Raw genomic sequence first — 16,957 nt, 5'->3', positions numbered from 1 at the left:
CTCAGGCTCAGTACTTGTGGCTCGGGGACTCTAGAGCACAGGCTCAGTAGCTGTGGCGCACGGGCTTCGTTGCTCCGCGGCATGTGAGATCTTCCCGGACCAGGGATCGAACCCGTGTTCCCGGCATTGGCAGGTGGGTTCTTCACCACTGCGCCACCAGAGAAGTCCCGTGTGACTTGCTTTATGGCGATGTTTGCTCTATTGTGGCGGTCTGGAACCAAACCCGCAGTATCTTCGAGGTGCGCCTGTATTCACAAGCTTCTGCGTTCGTCAGCACTAGTTCAGAACGTTTTCATCAGCCTGAGAAGAAGCTCTGTGCTCGTCGGCAGTCACCCCGCTCCTTGGTGGTGTGGGGGCTGAACTGTGCCCCCATCCACATGTGGATGTGGCGATGCAGACCACCCCTCCGCCACCCGCAGACTGTTGCTTATTTGGAGACAGCATCTTTTTTTGGTCCTGTCACCTGGCTTGTAGGATTTTAGTTCCCCCACCAGCGGTCGAATCCAGGTCCTCGGCATTGAGAGCAAGGAGTCCTAACGACTGGACCACCAGGGAATTCCCTGGAGACATCATCTTTAAAGAGGTAAAATGAGGTCCGCAGAGGGGACCATGATCCAATATGACTCGTGTCATTAGAGACTAGGACACGGATCCACAGAGGAGGAGAAAGAGGGCCGTCGACAAGCCAAGGAGAGAGGCCTCAGAAGGAAACCAACCCTTTCAACACCTTGACCCCTGACTTCCGGCCTCCAGAACTATGAGAAAATGACGTTCCATTGTTGAAGCCCCCCATCTGCTGCACAGTGACGGCAGCCTGAGCAAACAACTGCGGCCTGCAGCCACAGTCTGCTTCCCACGGACTTGTCTGCTCTGGATACTTCATGGGAATGGAATCACACACTACACGGCCTCTTGTGAGCGGCTTCTTTCCCTCAGCATAACGTGTTCAAGGTTCATCTCTACTGTAGCATGAATCAGTACTTAATTCCTTTCTACGGCTGAAGAGTATTCATGGTACAATATACCGTGTTTATCCATTCACTTGTCAATGGACAATTGGGTTGTTTCCCTTTTGGTTATTATGAATGATGCTAAAAACATTCATGGACAAGCTTTCATGTGGACACATGTTGTCGTATCTCTTGGGTATACACCTAGGCGTGGAATTGCTAGGTCATAGGTAACTCTCTGTTCACCTTGTGAGGAACTGCAACCTGCTCGCTCCAGGGCCTTTGCCCCTGGTGGTGGCTTTCCTTCTCCCCACCCCGACATTCTGCCCATTGGGTCCTCGTTGGGGTGGAACAGCTTATTACATTCCATTCTGATACACGCTTTCTCTCTATGCATCTATGTTCACTAATGAGGTTACTGGCTTAGCGTCTGCTTCCCCACTCACACGTGTGGGCAGGGACTTCATCCCATTCACAACTGACCGTTTCTCCAAAGCAAGCCCTGGCACACAGCGGCCGCTCCACAAATACGTCCAATGAATGAATGGGGAAAAAAGGGAGGGAATGAAAGTTTGATTTTGAAAATTAAAGCAACCACTCCAGGCTTCCAAGCCAGTCTGGCATGTCTGCCTCATCCCAGGGAAACTAGGCAGAGGCAGAGATGACTTCCTGCCAGTTCTTATTGCCAGCAAGATGGGTCCAGAGTGGGGCAATCTGGGGGCGGGTGTGTGTGTGTGTGTGTGTGTGTGTGTGTGTGTCCATGCCCCAGGGTCACGGCTCAGCAGAGGTCCAAGGGATGGAGTAGACAAGGACACCAGGAGGCCCGGGGGAAGTGCTCTTGAACCCAGACCACAGGAGCTGGGAAAGGGGGAGGTGGGGAGCCGCTGGCATAGGAGCGTTGGCCGGGATCGTCCTCTCGGCTGGGAAGGTGGGTCCTGGGTTGAAGCTGGGTCCAGAGGGGAAGGAAGCTGGACCCACAGGGAAAGTGCTGAAGAGCCGGGAGATTCTCTCCCACTTGTAGTCCAGATATAGGCCAGCAAGAATCCGAGTCGAGTCCTTGGCAGGAAGGGAAGGGGACAGGCCGCCTGCCCCAGTAACCCACAGGAGTCTGGGACCACAGCCTTCTGGGTGCCTGGAAACTCGAATGATCTCAAAACTTAAAAAAACTTGACAGCGTTGCCTCTGTCCCAGAGTCAGCAATTTGCTGACCACTGCACAGTTAGGTCAAGGTCATGCTCCTTGAGGGCAAGGGTGTGGTCTTTGTACCACCAGCACCTGCACAGCCCCTGGCAAAGTGAGAGGAGACCAACAGAGGGTAACAACTAACATGTCCTAAGCTGAGTATATCTTCCAGCTTACAGATCACCGGGAGGCACCCAAAGGCACAGTGATCTGCTCAAGACCACACGACGACCGAGAGACGGAGCAGGGCTGGACCCCAAGCCGTGTGACTCTGGGGGTCCTCCTCTTCACCACGACACTGTCCCAGAAAAGAGCACAGGGAGAAACATGAAGGGGAACTGCACGTTTTCAGGAATCAGTGATTTTCACCAGACACGCCCACGCCCACTGGGAATGTTGTCCAAGTCTCTGGCCTGGGTGAGAAGAAATGTACACAGAGAAGGCTAAGGAAAAGGTGACCAGAATCAAGATGTGCTCACCAACGCCCAGCAATGAAGGCTGACAAAAGGCCAGCGGAACCAGGAGGGCGCGTCACAGACGGAGTCCTTTCTGGGCCATCCAGCCTCACGGGGTAACGGGACAGCAGGGGCCTGGGGCTTGTTTTAAGTGCCTGCTGCGTCAGGTGCCAGCTACGGGCCTGGTACATTTCAGATCCCTGTTTTAGAACTGAAAGTAGAAAATAAAGTTTGGGCCGGAAGCAGGGCTCACAATCTGGCATGCCAGGGCTGAAGATTTCCAAGTTGGTTGGCTCCACGTCTTACCTGGGAGACTTCAGATAAGAATCCGCATTGCCTGCTTCTCTTGAAGACTGGAAGCTCAAACAATCCCCGGGACCGTAGGTCTGCACGTCAGCCAGTCAAGCGGCTGGTGTCCGGCCTCGAGAGACCACGATGCCTCCTGTTCACCCACAGCCCCCGCCTCTTGCTATTCCTGCCTTGACTCTGAAGCCAAGCGCCCCTTGTCATCTTGGATGGGCCCCCTTTTGCACGCTTGCATCACCTGTCTGGCCCCTGCAGGCACCCGCATTCACAGCCCCTGCATGACAAACGGAACCGGAGGAGACAGTCCCAAGTCCCTCCTGCCACGATGAGCGGGATCCTTGGGACGTCTGTCCCTCTCGACAGATCTGTCTTCCTAGTTGTAAATGGGGCTCTACCTCTTTGGCAAGGTTTCTGTGAAAACCAAATGAGACGATCAAATAAGAGCTTGCTCTGAAAACACGATGTTGCACTAACCCCCCCTCTAATGGACCTCCCGAACCTTCCTTGAATCGGTTCTTACAGTTTATAACAGTGAAAAATCTAGAAATAACCTGTGTCCAAAAAAGACCGTCATTGAGAAACCACAAAATGCTATGCAGTCTCTAAAAGTAAAAAGGGTAGATACCAGTGTACGTACCCAGATGAAAGGGTGCCCGTGACACAGTAACTGAAAAGAATGCAAACATTCCGTACATTAAGGCAGGATCTCATTTTTATTAGCAAAAATCACGCATGTACCTATTTTTGTACATAGAAATTCTGGAAGCACACCTCCCCCATCTGTTTGACAGTTATCAGTGCGTGGGCTGGGGGACGGGGCAAGGCGTGCTCTCTGCAGGGCTGCCAGCAGCCTGAACGAGCACGTCTGCCAAGGGCGCCGCGCCGTGCTCAGTGATGGAGACCACCTCTCAGCTTCCCAGCCCTGCTGGGGGGCGTTTTCATTTCCACTTGGCAGATGAGGAAGCAAGTCACTTGCCCAAGGGCATACAGCTGGTATGATTAACCGGATTAACAGACGCCTAAACACAGGCTTTTCCCACCACACGCTAAGCCCTTTGCTATAACATTACGTTTTGCAAAAAAAAAAAAAAAAACAACTCCAAAACCCCAAAATTTCAAACCTTAACTTACCAAAAAAAAAAAAAAAAAGGCCATTGTGTCATATAAACCCCACGCCCCACTTCAGGAATGACCAGGTCAGTGGCACTCTCAGGACTGGAGGGCCATACATAGGTTCCCCTCCCACAAGGGCCTTCCCTGGCTGCCAGAGGGGCTCTCCAGCAGCAGAGGGGCCCGCAGAGCTGGTGCCAGCATCGATGTCCTCACGGGGCAGGAAGCTGTATTAGCAGGATTCCTGTAAAGCCGCTCTAAGGGACTTGGCTGTCATTTGTTTCATGGCCACTGAGGGCCTACAGAGAATTCGGGTACAGGCTGGTAAGATAGCAATCCATAAACAAGTGTGAAAAAAAGTTATCCCCTTTTTTCTGGAGTGGATGGAAATTTCTAAATAAAACTAACGTCATGTAGTTGGGGGAAAAAAGCACGCCCAGAAGCTCTTGGACAAAAGCAACTGTCATCTTTTGGTATTTACTTGTTCATTTACTCACTCACTAAATGTCTCCTGGATGCTTATTATCTACCAGCCACTGGGGCTCCAGTGAAGAACAATAGGTGCCTGGGCCCCGCCTTCACGAGGCTCCCCTCTAAAGGTGGAATTTAAACTGGGGCCCTCAAGCTCCAGCACTCACTCCCAAAGGACTGTGCTCGGCAGGGATACTGGAGTCAGGCTGACCTGGGTTAAAATTCAACTCTTCTAGTGGAGCTGGGAGAGAGAACTGCAGTGTCTCTGTCCTAGTCTCTGCCTTCTCATGCGGCCAGTTGCTGGGTGGACTGGCACAGGGGCTACAACGAATAAGCGGTAGTTACTCTGTCCCGACCACCGGGGCTGTGACGATGGAAATGTTCTTTCTCCTACACTGTCCAATGTTGTAGCCACTGGTGAAATTGAGAAATGGGGTTTTTAATTTTAATTAATAGCTACAGTGGTCATGGGTAATCCTGCTGGACGACGCAGACAGGTCTAGAAGACTGCCAGATGCAGGGCGAGGCAGATGACCCAGCAGGTAACAGGAGGAGCTGGGAGAAGTGCAAGGAACAGGGCACTGCAGGAGCACGGCTGGACTGCAAGGAGACAAGCTCAGAAGGACTAGACATGGCAGGAGCAGGTGGTCCGAGGCCCGTGCTGTGAGCATGGGAAGGAAAGGAGAAAATGCCTCAGGAGGTGGGCTAAGTGAAGGCCCAAGTGCGAAACATATGTACCGTATGACTGCGTTTCTGTGACAAACCCACCAGAGGCAAAGCTACAGACCAGAAAGACTGGTGGTTGCCAGGCGCTGGGAATGGGGATGGGATGGGAAGGGAAAGGGAGTGACTGCTAATGAGTATGGGGCGTCTTTTTAGGACGATGAACGTGTTCTAACATTAGGTTGTGGTGATGGCTGCACAACGCTCAAGACCAGGCCTGGATGCTGTAAGTGGGCAAATTGTACAGTGTGTGAATTATACCCCAATCAGGCAGTTTAAAGACACCCAAAACCTCAGGCGGCCTCAGGTCACTGGGACCCTGCGTGGGGGGTGGGGGGTGGGGATGGAGGCAGGGTCCTACAGACGCGGCTGCAGGCGTGTCGGGACAGCCCTTCCGGGTCAAAATGTGTTCAATTCCCCCATCCCAAGATCTGACTTTGGTTGAAAAGAACAAGAGCCCTCTCTATAGCTGGAGACTACCAGTGAAGAGAAAGTCAATGTATGCAGAAGGAATTAAACACCAGATGGCTGGGGGTTGGAAAGGACCCCCAGAGAGAAGAAAAGAGCTTGAAAACACGGAAGGCACAAGGCAAAGCCATCTATGATTCCTCTTGGAAGGGCAATGTTATCAGACACTACTCTGACATTCCCAGAGGTGGAGGGACAAACCTGCTCTTTCATTTCCTTCCTGATGGCTTTTCTTCGTCAGGGACTGAGATGCTCAGGTGAGCACAGTATGTGAAATACCTGGGAGAGTTAGGGAGGCCGTGTACTGACAGAGAAAGCCAGTAAGCCGGGAACCAGGAGTGTGGCAAAAATCAGGTGCCTGAGGAATCTGTTCAAAAATAAAAGGTGACTGCATGTGGGTTTTTAAAAGAAATACAGTTTAATTAAGACACAGATATGATTATGAAGATGCACAAGCCTAAAATTTTTTTGAGGTTAAAAACAGTTCCTTTGGTATAGTCCTTTTGTAAATTTTACAGAGAAACAACAGCCTTTAAATAGGATGTTAGAGTGGAAGACATTCAAGTTACACTTGACATTTTTTTCTTTTTTTTTTTTTAATTTTTTTTGGCCGTGCCATGCAGCTTGTGGGATTTCAGTTCACCAACCAGGGATCGAACCTGCGCCCCTGGCCTTGGAAGCACAGTCTTAGCCCCTGGACAGCCAGGGAAGTCCCCATTCTATTTTTTCCCCTATTCTATTTTTATATCAAGTTCTATCTCAGGAATACAGGAGTCCTAAGGCAAAGACCTAACACCTCCGTCGTGAGTCACAGAACATCTGCGCTAGGCGGGAGACAACTTCAGGTTCAACCACCCCTCTAATCGAAGAGGAAACAGGTACGGGCAAGGAGTCCACGGGGAAGCCCGGCTCTCCACCCTGACCCGATTTCCCAGTTGAAGCACAGATCTCTTTGAGAAGCCACCCCATGGGCATTTTATATATGCTGATAGTTATGCAGCTTAATGTGTATTTTATTCTATTTTGACCACGCTGCGTGGCATGTGGGATCTTAGTTCGCCAAACCAGGGCTCAAACCTGTGCCCCCTGCAGTGGAATCGTGGTGTCTTAACCACTGGAACGCCAGAGAAGTCCCTTATTGTGGATTTTTAAAACATACAATGAGGACATCAAACTTGTGACTTCACAAATACTCGTGGTCAGAATGAGGCAAAATTATAAAAGGTGCATTTCATGTTGATTTAAAACATCAGGTGGTGACGGTTGTGCAACACCGTGGACGTACTAAATGTCACTGAACTGTTTACATAAAAATGGTTAAAGTAGAAAATTGTCGTATGTACTTTCACCACAAGGCAAAACATACATAAATACACAAACATGAGGTAACGAACAGTTTGGGTGGCAGCAGATCTACAGAAGAACCGTGGCAGGAGTGACGTCTAGGAAGCGCTCCAGTCCTCACCGAAGCGGCACCTTGCAGGGAGGGGCACGCTGACCAACAACCAGGAGCAGAGTCACCAGCGCACCCCGCAAACACGGAGACGGCCACCCCGAGGGCAGAGCTGGAGGTGCAGCACCGAGGGAGCCACAGAGCCGTGGGCCCCTCGGAGGTCCCTTCCCTGGAGCGCCGAGGACAGCATGCAAATCCCGCGTGACGGAGACGGCACAGGTTACCTAAGGCACACGGACGTGCTTTTCCTGACTCAAAGGGGCTGCAAGTCAGGTGGACCTGGTTTGACTCTGAGGGCACACCGCTTTCCAGGGGCAACCCAACCTCTTCTTTTTAGTATGATCCTGGTTTTATTTTTAACACGTGCATGGGAAAAAAAGGCAGTGACGTATAATAGTACCTGCAGCCACAGGGGAGCAAGGCCGTGAGGCAAGGCGGCCTTGGTGTGCCGCTGCCGCTCCTCCCGCCCGCCCTCAGCCTCTGCGACAGAGCAGAGCCTCCGGTGGTTCCCGGCCTCTGCGGTCTGCAGGAGCCTCTATGAGGAGAGGCCAGGGGAGGATTTACCATTCTCGGTGGGAAACAAGATGACTCTGTACTTTGGATCTGGATTTGCTGCACCTTTCTTTACACAGCAAGACACCAACAGCCTAAAAAATAACCCATGAGGGACTTCCCTGGCGACCCAGTGGATAGGACTCCACGCGTTCACTGCGGAGGGCCCGGGGCTCAATCCCTGGGCTGGGAACTAAGACTCGACAAGCTGAGAGGCGTGGCATGGTGGGAGGTTCCATGAGACAGATATGAAGAGGAGCATTTTAAGAGGCGCGCGATCTCTTTGAAAAAAGGATCAAGGGGTTTAACTCAACATACAAGATGTCTGTAAATAAACTTACGGCATAAAAAAAATAGTAACGTTGGTTATCTTTTCTTGGGAGGGTGGCATGAATGCTTTTAAAAAAAAACAACAACACCCAATTTTTTTTTTTTTAAATAAAGTATTTTTATTATTTTTGCTTATTTTTTTGGCTGTACCATACGACATGCAGGATCTCAGTCTCCCGAACAGGAATCAAACCTCACCCCCTGCCGTGGAAGCGCGGAGCCTTCACCACCGGACCCCCAGGGGAGCCTACAACCCAACTTCTTTTAACCTCCGCGTGCTCATCTGCTACATGGGGATGGGAACAGCAGCTCCCTCCCAGGGGTGTAATAGGGACCCGCGCACATAACGTGTATCAAGAGTTTCCCGCAGCCCCCGGACGGTGGTCAACAGTCAGGGGACATTCGCTGGGACCAGCACCGCACACGCCCTTCACCGGCCAGCAGCCAGTACAACCACCACTGGGAGACGCCGCTCCAGACACACCCCCCAGAGCGCGACTCCGGGGAGCAGGCTGGGGCCTGGCCCACCCACAGGCCACTGCGGGCGGCACGGCCCTCGACAGGCTGCGGCTTCACAGGGACGGGCCTCCCGGGGGAGGGAGGACGGCGGGAGCCGCGACGGAGCAGGCGCGCGTCATCCGGCCACAGGGCCTGGCACTCCTGGCCCAGGGGCTGGCCGACTCTGCAGCTCCCAGAGGCCGGAGGATGGGCCTCCCTCAGAGAGTGATCGAGAACGACTGGGTAGGAAACCCAAGGAATCTCAGAAATGCCCTCCCGTGACCCTGTTCCGAGGTGAGAGTGCGGAGGAAAGGCGCTGCAGCACTCGGGGCAGGAGCACCGCGGCCCGGGCAAGGCCCGTGCCCGCAGCAGGTCCGGGCCGGCTCTGCGGCGCGGCAGCCGCCGCTGGCGGCACGAGCAGCACCGAGATGAAGGCTGCCAGAAACCTGCAGCGTGCCCCTCCTGTTGGCCGGGCCGCGGAGAAGAACGCAGGGTGACAGAGAAGGCAGTTTTCTGGAAGGACTCGGTTCTTCCAGGAGTCGGGGGTGGTGCCTCTGCGTCGTGACAGGTGCCTCCAAACGAAGCCACACCAGGGTGCCCGCCCCTCCTCAGGAACGCCCCCGGCCCCTCCAGCCCCGAGGGCGACCCCCCGCCCCAGCAATCACGAGCTCGGAAGACAACCTCAGTTCTTCTCAAACGGTTTAATAGCAAATAAACAAAGGAAGGTACCACACTTGGCAGATACAAAATGACTTTTTGTCCGTGTGTCTGTGCAATTAAAACAGATTTAGGTTCCCCATTGGGACAAGAGGAAAAACACACAAAAAAGGAAGGAGGTTCCTTTTAAACACATACTCCCTTGCTCCAAACTTGTAACAACTTTTTTTTCTTTTTAATCCACTACACAAACTCTGTGATGAGGTCAGAAAAGCCACAAGGGCTCTTCTTGCCTTTTTTTTTTTTTTTTAAACCATTAAAGTAAAATTCATAATTTTCTACATAGTACAACACAAGTTCACACAAAAAAGACATTTTCTTTTGCAAATCAAAACAGGAAAGAAAGGAGAAGCTCAAACAAGGTAAAGAAAAAGCATTTCTACGGCTGAATCACGACGTTGAGTTGATTGAATCCCGTTGTTGCTGCAGAACAGACTGTGCGTTTGGTCATAGTGGCAATTTTTTTCTCTTCACATTGTGAAATCACTTTACATTGTTTTCTAGTAGAAAAGGCAAAAAACTGTACAAAACCCCTAGTGTTAAATACAACGTTTGTACCAATAAAAAACTCACACAGGTTTGTCTCCAAAATGTAAAGTTTCTTTTTTTTTTTTTCTTTTTAAATTATTCACAAAAAGCAGCTGGAAATCAGAAAGGCAGCTGCCGCTCCAGGGTCTCAAATCCATTAAAACCATCACAGAACAATTAAAACAATCAGAGAGAGAAAAGGAAAAGGAAACAACGTCCAACGTTTGGCATTTGATTTTATCCACAGGTTTTCCCAGAGCTCCTCTTGGAATTGAAAGCAAAATATATTGGCAAACGTGGGTTCTGAACACACAGGAAGGGGAGCCTCAGTGCCTTCTGCCGACAGAGGCAGCTCTGTGCAGTCAGACTGTGGGGGGCAAGGCAGTCTTGCTCAGGCTGGGGGTCCTGGTCTCCTCCCATCCAATCACCCTTCCGAAGAAATTAAGCAGCCTACCATACACTGGGCCTCCACCTGGCCGCCCTTCCCTCCTAGTAAGAATGGCCTCAAGCGTAGCACTAGGCAACCTGCCAGGTCCCAGAGCAGGAGTCCTGCCGAGACCCCTGCCTTTATCCACCCCAGCAGGCGTGATGCTAACAGTGCTTCTACCTTCCCCGCCCCGCCCCCCAGCCCCTCGGCTGCCCCTCTCCACCCTTCCCTGGAAATCCTACTCCGCAGCTTTCTCACCCACCAGCAGCTCAGGCCTGGGTGGGATCTATCCCAAACTCCTCCCTCTGCAACCTCTTACCTCCTCAGATCCATCCCGTGACCTCTCATGTCCTCTGGACTCGCCCTTCGCCATTCACACTCCTGCTCAAGTCCTAAGACCCTGAGGCTGGATGGCGCCACAGGAGAGGACAGCAGGTTCCCCTCGGGGCACCGAGGAACTGGCCTGCCTGGCACCCAGGGACAGCAGCTATTTATTCGGCTCTTCGCCCAATTAAAAAAACAAAAGCGAAAACAAAAACTCGCCCTTAGGCCCAGCCCCCGAGCTACGCGAGAAGAGAGCTGCAGTGGAGAGCCAGTGCAAGAGGCTGGCGCCCAGGGCTGCGAACAGTGTGAAGACTGCAGACGTGTGCTTGTCGCCTAGGAAAGCGCTGGCCGCCGTGCTGCCGCTTCGTGCACGGACGGCCGCCTCCGAGCGGCTGGGAGCACCCTCCTCCTCCGGGGCCAAGGGACGCTCACGACCCCTGACGCGCTAAGCCTCGTGCCCACCCACAGCCACCTTCTGAGCTCTATCCCTGCTCCTGTGCCTCTCTGGACCCCCTTCCCACCCACCTCTGAGCAGAGCAGCGGGCCTCCCGGGGGCCCCCCCGCTCAGGCAGGCCAAATGAGGCGACAGTCTAAGTGCACAGGCGAACGCTCTAAGGGCGACAGAGGAGAAGGTCGCCACTTCAAAATAAAACAATACAATCTTGGAGAAAAAAAAAATCAACCCCACAACAATTTAAAACAGCTTCTTTGAAACCCTTTTAAATCGGTCAGTTTTTGCACAAACTATAGAAAACAGAGAGGTGAAGGTGATATATACGAAGGTGTGAAGAAACAGCAGGAAACATGCACAACCTGTTTTTTCTGGGCATAATCTTGGTAGGAAAGGAAAAATTCAAAACAAAAACACAAAAACAATACAAAAACAAAAAAATCAAAGCATCACATTTTGCTGTGGAGACGGCAGGAACAAAGCACGGAGGCGGGCCCAGCGGGGCTGAGGGGTCTGCAGACCCCGCAGGCCTGCTCCAGGGAAGAGCCGCAGAAGACACTGGGCTGGCTGGGGCCCAAACGGCAGCCAGTGGTCAACAAGGAAAAAGGGTTCCGGGGTTTTCTGCCGTTGAGAACTCAAAAACAAAAATAGGAACACATGCGGTCTCCTCAAGCCCCACAAACTATATCAGCAAAATGTGCTCAGGAGCCTCAAAGGTTTTAGTGACATCTTTTATTTCATTGTTTACTTCAAAGTTGTCTTTAAAACGAAGCACACAGAGAAACAAAGCCTAGAAACGGACTGGCTGTGTGTTCACAGAAATACAAACACCACGCGGTATGTGCTAGTAGGGCTGCTCTGAAGACAATTACAAAGAATTGGAATCACAAAATCAAGTGGTTATCTTATGAAGTTCTAGAAAAATAGATTTTTTTATATTCAAATGCACGTTTAAATATTTCCCCTTCAGCAGTCGTTCTAGCAAAACCAATTTGGCAGCACAAAGAAAAAAAAAAAGGAAAGAAAAAAGAAAAAACAAAGAAAGAAACAAACATAATAAAAATACACATCAGCATCAAAGGTCAACACAAGGTCAAAGGTGAGAGTTCAAGCATCAGAGAAGCTGAAGAGACAGGGATTTGGACGATGTACTTGACGCCACATCGACATGCTTTAGGCACAACGATGAACAAACGGCAGGAATCTAGAAAAAAAAACAAACCAGAAAGAGGGAGACCCACTGAGTTACACAGAGCAATACATCCAAACAAAGAGCGAGAGAACAGGAACACTCACTGTGCACAGCCCCGAAATGAGGAGGCGGGCGGGGTAGGGCTGGGCAAGGACAGGGAACTTCCGCACATGCTAACAATGGACACAGGGAAAAGTCAAAAAAAGGACATGGAGGACACCAAGGAAACATCCAACTGCCAGAGACAGAGGGAGCCTAAGGCTTGGATTTCCCCAGAAGCGCCCGACCGCCCAACCCGACCGCGTCGCGGGTGGCGCAGGGGCTCGGCCTCTCCCCCGCCCTCCTGGTCGAGACTCGGGGAGCACGTCGCAGCGGCTGGCTGGGGTGGGGAGCACTCTTTAGGGAATTAGGCCAGGACCTCGCCTCACTCCTATGGGGACGGCCCTTTGTTCCCAGAAATCCAAGCTCTTAGCTTCCATGCAGGCCCTGGCCACTCTCGTGGGACCCAGGGGACAATGTCTGGCTGCATTCACGGCAAATCAATGTCATGATGAAACCCAAGGAAGAAACGAAACGACAGCAAAAGACACATTTATGATTTATGTACGTGAAACCCCCACACAACAGAAAAGGGTGGCTTAAGACTTGACTGCGCATCTCCCCTCTCCGCGCTAAACCCTCTCACACCGCGAGACCTGTCGGGGAGCAGCTTCTTCACAAAGCCGTCTTTGGCCTGGGGAGAGAACTGTGCTCACGGGCAGCACGGCCGTGAGAACCGCTGGGCAGGGGCAAGAGAGCAGAGCGCAGGGCCTGGGCTCACCAGCGGGCCGCCGCGGCAGCTCAGGGCCCTGCGGAGGGGCACGCTCCCGGCAGAAACAAGAGCCCACGCGCAGGCGTGAGACCTCAGGGCCAGGTACCAAAGGCGGGCTGATTATACCTCCACCTTTCACGCCAATATGGAAGGGGTTTCCTAAGGTCCCAGAGCCCGGGACAAACACGTGTACAAATAATCGTGAAACGGGGGAGGAGGGAGAGAAAGGGGAGAAAGTGGGACGAGAGTGGAGTTCCGGGCTTCGGAAAACCCCACGAGGGCCCAGGAGGAAGACAGAACAGAAGGCTGGGGTCACAGCCCCGGCAGCGGCCTGCGGAGCACAGCTCTCTCCTCCGCCCAGTCACAGCATGAGCCCCTCCCCGCCGGCAGAGGAGCTGGGCTGCAGACGGCCACAGAAAGTCAGTAGTCGCAATCATACACAGCACCCTGCGTGTACAACAATCACATTCTGGATTCTACAAAATCCTGGCCTTTTCCAGAGATATAATTTAGGTAATAAATATTCTCCACCCCGGAGCTGTATAAAACTTCTATAAAAATAGAAACGACATTCTTGGTTCCAGCCGGTTGGGATTCAGAACAGCGCCTCCCCAACCTAGCATTTTTTTCTTTTTTTTTTTTTTGTTTTCTTTTTTCTTTTTTATTTTTATTTTTTGCATTTATTTAAAAAATCCCATCATGACCCTGGAAGCCTTTGGAACAGTTTTATCCTTGAAACACAGGACACATGTCTCCCAGTGCGCGGAATTCAAGTTTACGTGGTTCAGCTTAAGACGTATGTTTCATGTTTCTCGGAGGACAACAGACCCAAGTTATCCCTATGAGAAGGGAGCAGCCGTCCCAGCTTCAGGGGGGTAATCCAACACCACCAACTACCTGCGCAACAGCAAGACCGTCCATCCCTGTCTGTGGCCCAGATGGACAGCAGGACCAGGAGAGCCCCCAGCTGACTTCACAGCAAACCAACCCCTTTAATCTCACCTCTGCTGCTAGGGGTCAGGACGGACGTCTGTGAGGTGTAAGATCCCAGGGACTTGGTCCCTGGCCTTGGCTAAGAGCATATCTTAACAGGGCCACTTCTGCCCAGGTACACATTCCCAACAGCGTGCCCTCGCGGCTCGCCGCCCCCACAGCGTTTCTTGGAGCAGAGGCAGAGCCCAGGCTGTGTGGGTCACAGGCAAGAGCTGGAGGGAGACCTGCGGGAGACAGCAGGGAGCTAACGGTAAGCGCGTGGACAAACATGAACACGGTAATACTGAGGTACGAGAACACCAAATCCATGTGGAGGCTGTAAACGTCCTGTTGTCTCCTCTGTCGCCAAGAGCAGAAAATGGGGCTGGCGTGGTCAGAAGAGGGGCCTGCCTCCGTGTGGACACGACATCTGGGACCTCTCAACCACGGAGGCAAACGTGGATTTCTCAATCCTCCTAAGTACGGAGTGCTGGCCAACGGCAAACACAGCACGGGCTCAAAGGGACCTTACGACGGAGGCACACCAAGAAGCAGGCTCCTCCTCCGCCCACTCAATGGCTTTTGATCCCTCTGCTCAGGAGAGGTGCTCCCTTCAGCCAGATCCTATAAGCCCTTCTTGGATCGACCCTCATGAGAAAACTGTGGCTGGGATGGAAGTGACATTCCTTGCTGTGGTCAACTACAAAAAAGGAAACCAGACAGTGTCTTCCCTACAGGCCTTCTTTAAAGGGACCTGGTAGAAATGGGCCACGGCCTCATAGTTTGGTGTTGAGATAAACTGAAAAAGAGCTCTCTGACCCGCTGCTTCTTCTTAGCAGCCACCAGCCAGGAAGGCATGGCCAGTCCAACACAAATGGCTGGTTGGGAAAGCTGGTAATGGGTGATGCATCCCTGCTTTTTGCGTATGTCAGGCTAATGTATCAGGTGCTTTATTTCCAGAGAATTGTTAGCCCCTTCTTAAGAAAGAGGGGCGGAAATCCCAGACAAAAATCTAAAAAAAAAAGGTGGCAAGAACTCAGTATTTCCACAGAAGGCAGCTCTCAAGGAGTTTTCGCCTCCAGCTCCCAGGGCTGTTGGGTGTCAAGTCACTCTCACTCTCCAAAGTCAACCCCACCTCCTCCGCCCCCCAAAAGCTCTTGGATGTCAGTTCTCATTTCACCCACTCTCGCGCTCAGGAAGATGTTGGGGGTCAATTTTTTGTTTTACTCAGTCCTCTCTTGGGGTGGTTTGCGACAAATTCTGATCTTTTTTAATGTTTCTCTATGCCCCCTCCTCCCCCAGGGCAGTTTGATGTTGGTCCTTCTCAACACACACTGGTTACAAACACAGCAAACTTTTAAATAAAGAAAAAAAAAACAAAAAACAAAAAAAACCTCAGGATATGGCACCTAAACTCCAAAGTAAAACACTGGAAACCAAAGCACAAACTTGTCCTCTGTACGAAGCGAAATTCCCACAGAAGGCAGTAGCCGCGTCTTCGGGGCAAGCTGTGCCTGCGAGAGTGGCAGGGATCAGGGTCCGGGGCTGTCAACACACAGCCTTAGGGCTTCGAATCATTACGGGTGCTCCTCCCCCACTTACCAGAAGACCCTCTCACTCCAGTCTCAGAGGGGAGCACGCTCAGTAGGGCTTGCTGTCATTCTTCGAACGTTTGAGCTGCACTTTAAGCCGCTTCATGCCAATCTGGAAGCCATTCATGGACTGGATGGCAGCCTGAGCCGAAACGGGATTGTCGTAACTTACGAAACCTGCGTCCGAGCACAAGGCCGGGTGAGCCACGCGACGAAGCCAGCAGATCCTCTGTCCCCCTTACGCGACAGAGACCCTACGAGCGTCGTCTCAAACCCCAACTTTTCTCAACAGGGACAAGAATTCTTGAAATTATATCACATGAAAGAAATCAGGTTCCCAACAGTATCAGGTGACATCTATCTACGTAGTACCCTAAAGCTTGCATGGCCAAGCCATTTTCCATACATTATTTTTACCCCTGGAGTGACAGGGCGAGCAGAAATCATCACTCCCACTACAGAAACGAAAAAACGGAGGCTCAAAAAGAGGTAATGTAACCTGCCCAAGGCTAAGTTAAACTATAAACTCAAACTCAGAACTTTCTGCTATCAGCCCCATCTCTTCCTTTCTCCTTGGTAAAAACTTAAAAACTTAACCCTCCCGACAACAAGAGAAACACCAACATACCGAAACACTTGCTCAGGTTTGTCTGCTTGTCTATAAAAACCTTGGCAGACACGACATTCCCAAAGGGCATAAACATCTGCAGCAGGTCCTGGTCTCCAAACTCCTGGGGCAGGTGGTAGATGAACAGATTGGCTCCTTCTGGACCTTCAAAATTCCCATTGATGGAAAAGGTATCAGTGTCAAGCCCATTCATCCCCCTGCACCAAGTGACTCTCATTTCCACCTGTGTTAAAATTCTCAGCATCCCAACAAACAGAAATTCATCTGGAGAACTGAACCGATTCTCCAAATACAAAGCAGGGAGATGAAGAGCAATCACTGAAACAGGTCCCTGCCCTCTTTCCTGTTCACCACCCTCGTGCTCTGTCTCACTGACAGAGGTCAGAGTTCAGCCTTGTGGGAGGATGGTGTGCTGGGACAACAAAGCAGACAGATGTGCATGTAGAGCAATAAAACCAGAGACTAGAGGGTTACAGAGGAACAACAGAAAAGGAGGTAGAAAGATATCATAAATAAAACAGGCTTCAAAATTGCGCCTCGAAACTACAGGGACAGCAAAGAGATTGGCAGCTGCCAGAGAGGCAGGTGGGGCAGGGACTGACTACAAAGAGACACGAGGAAATTTCTAGGGGTGATAGAAACGTTCTACATCTGGTGGCAGTTACGTGACTATGTGCGTTTCTCAGAGCTCATAGAGCTATATCCCCAAAAGGGTGAATTTCACCAAATGTAAATTGTGCCTCAGTTAAAATATGCTTTTAAAATGCGCCTATGATAAACAACTAAGCTCAAAAATAAAATATGCTTTCCTCTTCAA

The 16,957-nt window shown here is 51.4% G+C and overlaps 1 protein-coding gene across 18 annotated transcripts in view; it reads right to left on the bottom strand.

The window, feature by feature from the left end:
- Window positions 1–11,662: 11,662 nt before the first annotated feature.
- Window positions 11,663–16,957, bottom strand: part of CELF1 (CUGBP Elav-like family member 1) — a 67,959-nt gene continuing 62,664 nt past the window's right edge. For 16 of the 18 annotated variants that reach the window (XM_057750460.1, XM_057750471.1, XM_057750458.1 and 13 more), the window contains 3 exons: window positions 16,141–16,284; window positions 15,523–15,689; window positions 11,663–12,149 (listed from right to left, as the gene is read on the bottom strand). In XM_057750460.1, the coding sequence (XP_057606443.1) occupies window positions 15,562–15,689; window positions 16,141–16,284 (272 nt within the window). In that variant the 3' untranslated portion in view covers window positions 11,663–12,149; window positions 15,523–15,561. Of the gene's footprint in view, window positions 15,690–16,140; window positions 16,285–16,957 lie in introns of all 18 variants that reach the window. The other 2 variants (XM_057750454.1, XM_057750452.1) reach the window with 2 other exon arrangements.

This window comes from Hippopotamus amphibius, chromosome 9 (assembly GCF_030028045.1).
Source record: "Hippopotamus amphibius kiboko isolate mHipAmp2 chromosome 9, mHipAmp2.hap2, whole genome shotgun sequence".
NCBI lineage: Eukaryota > Metazoa > Chordata > Mammalia > Artiodactyla > Hippopotamidae > Hippopotamus > Hippopotamus amphibius.
Note: the sequence above shows the minus strand (reverse complement) of the source record. Positions and strands in the feature narration are given on the sequence as shown.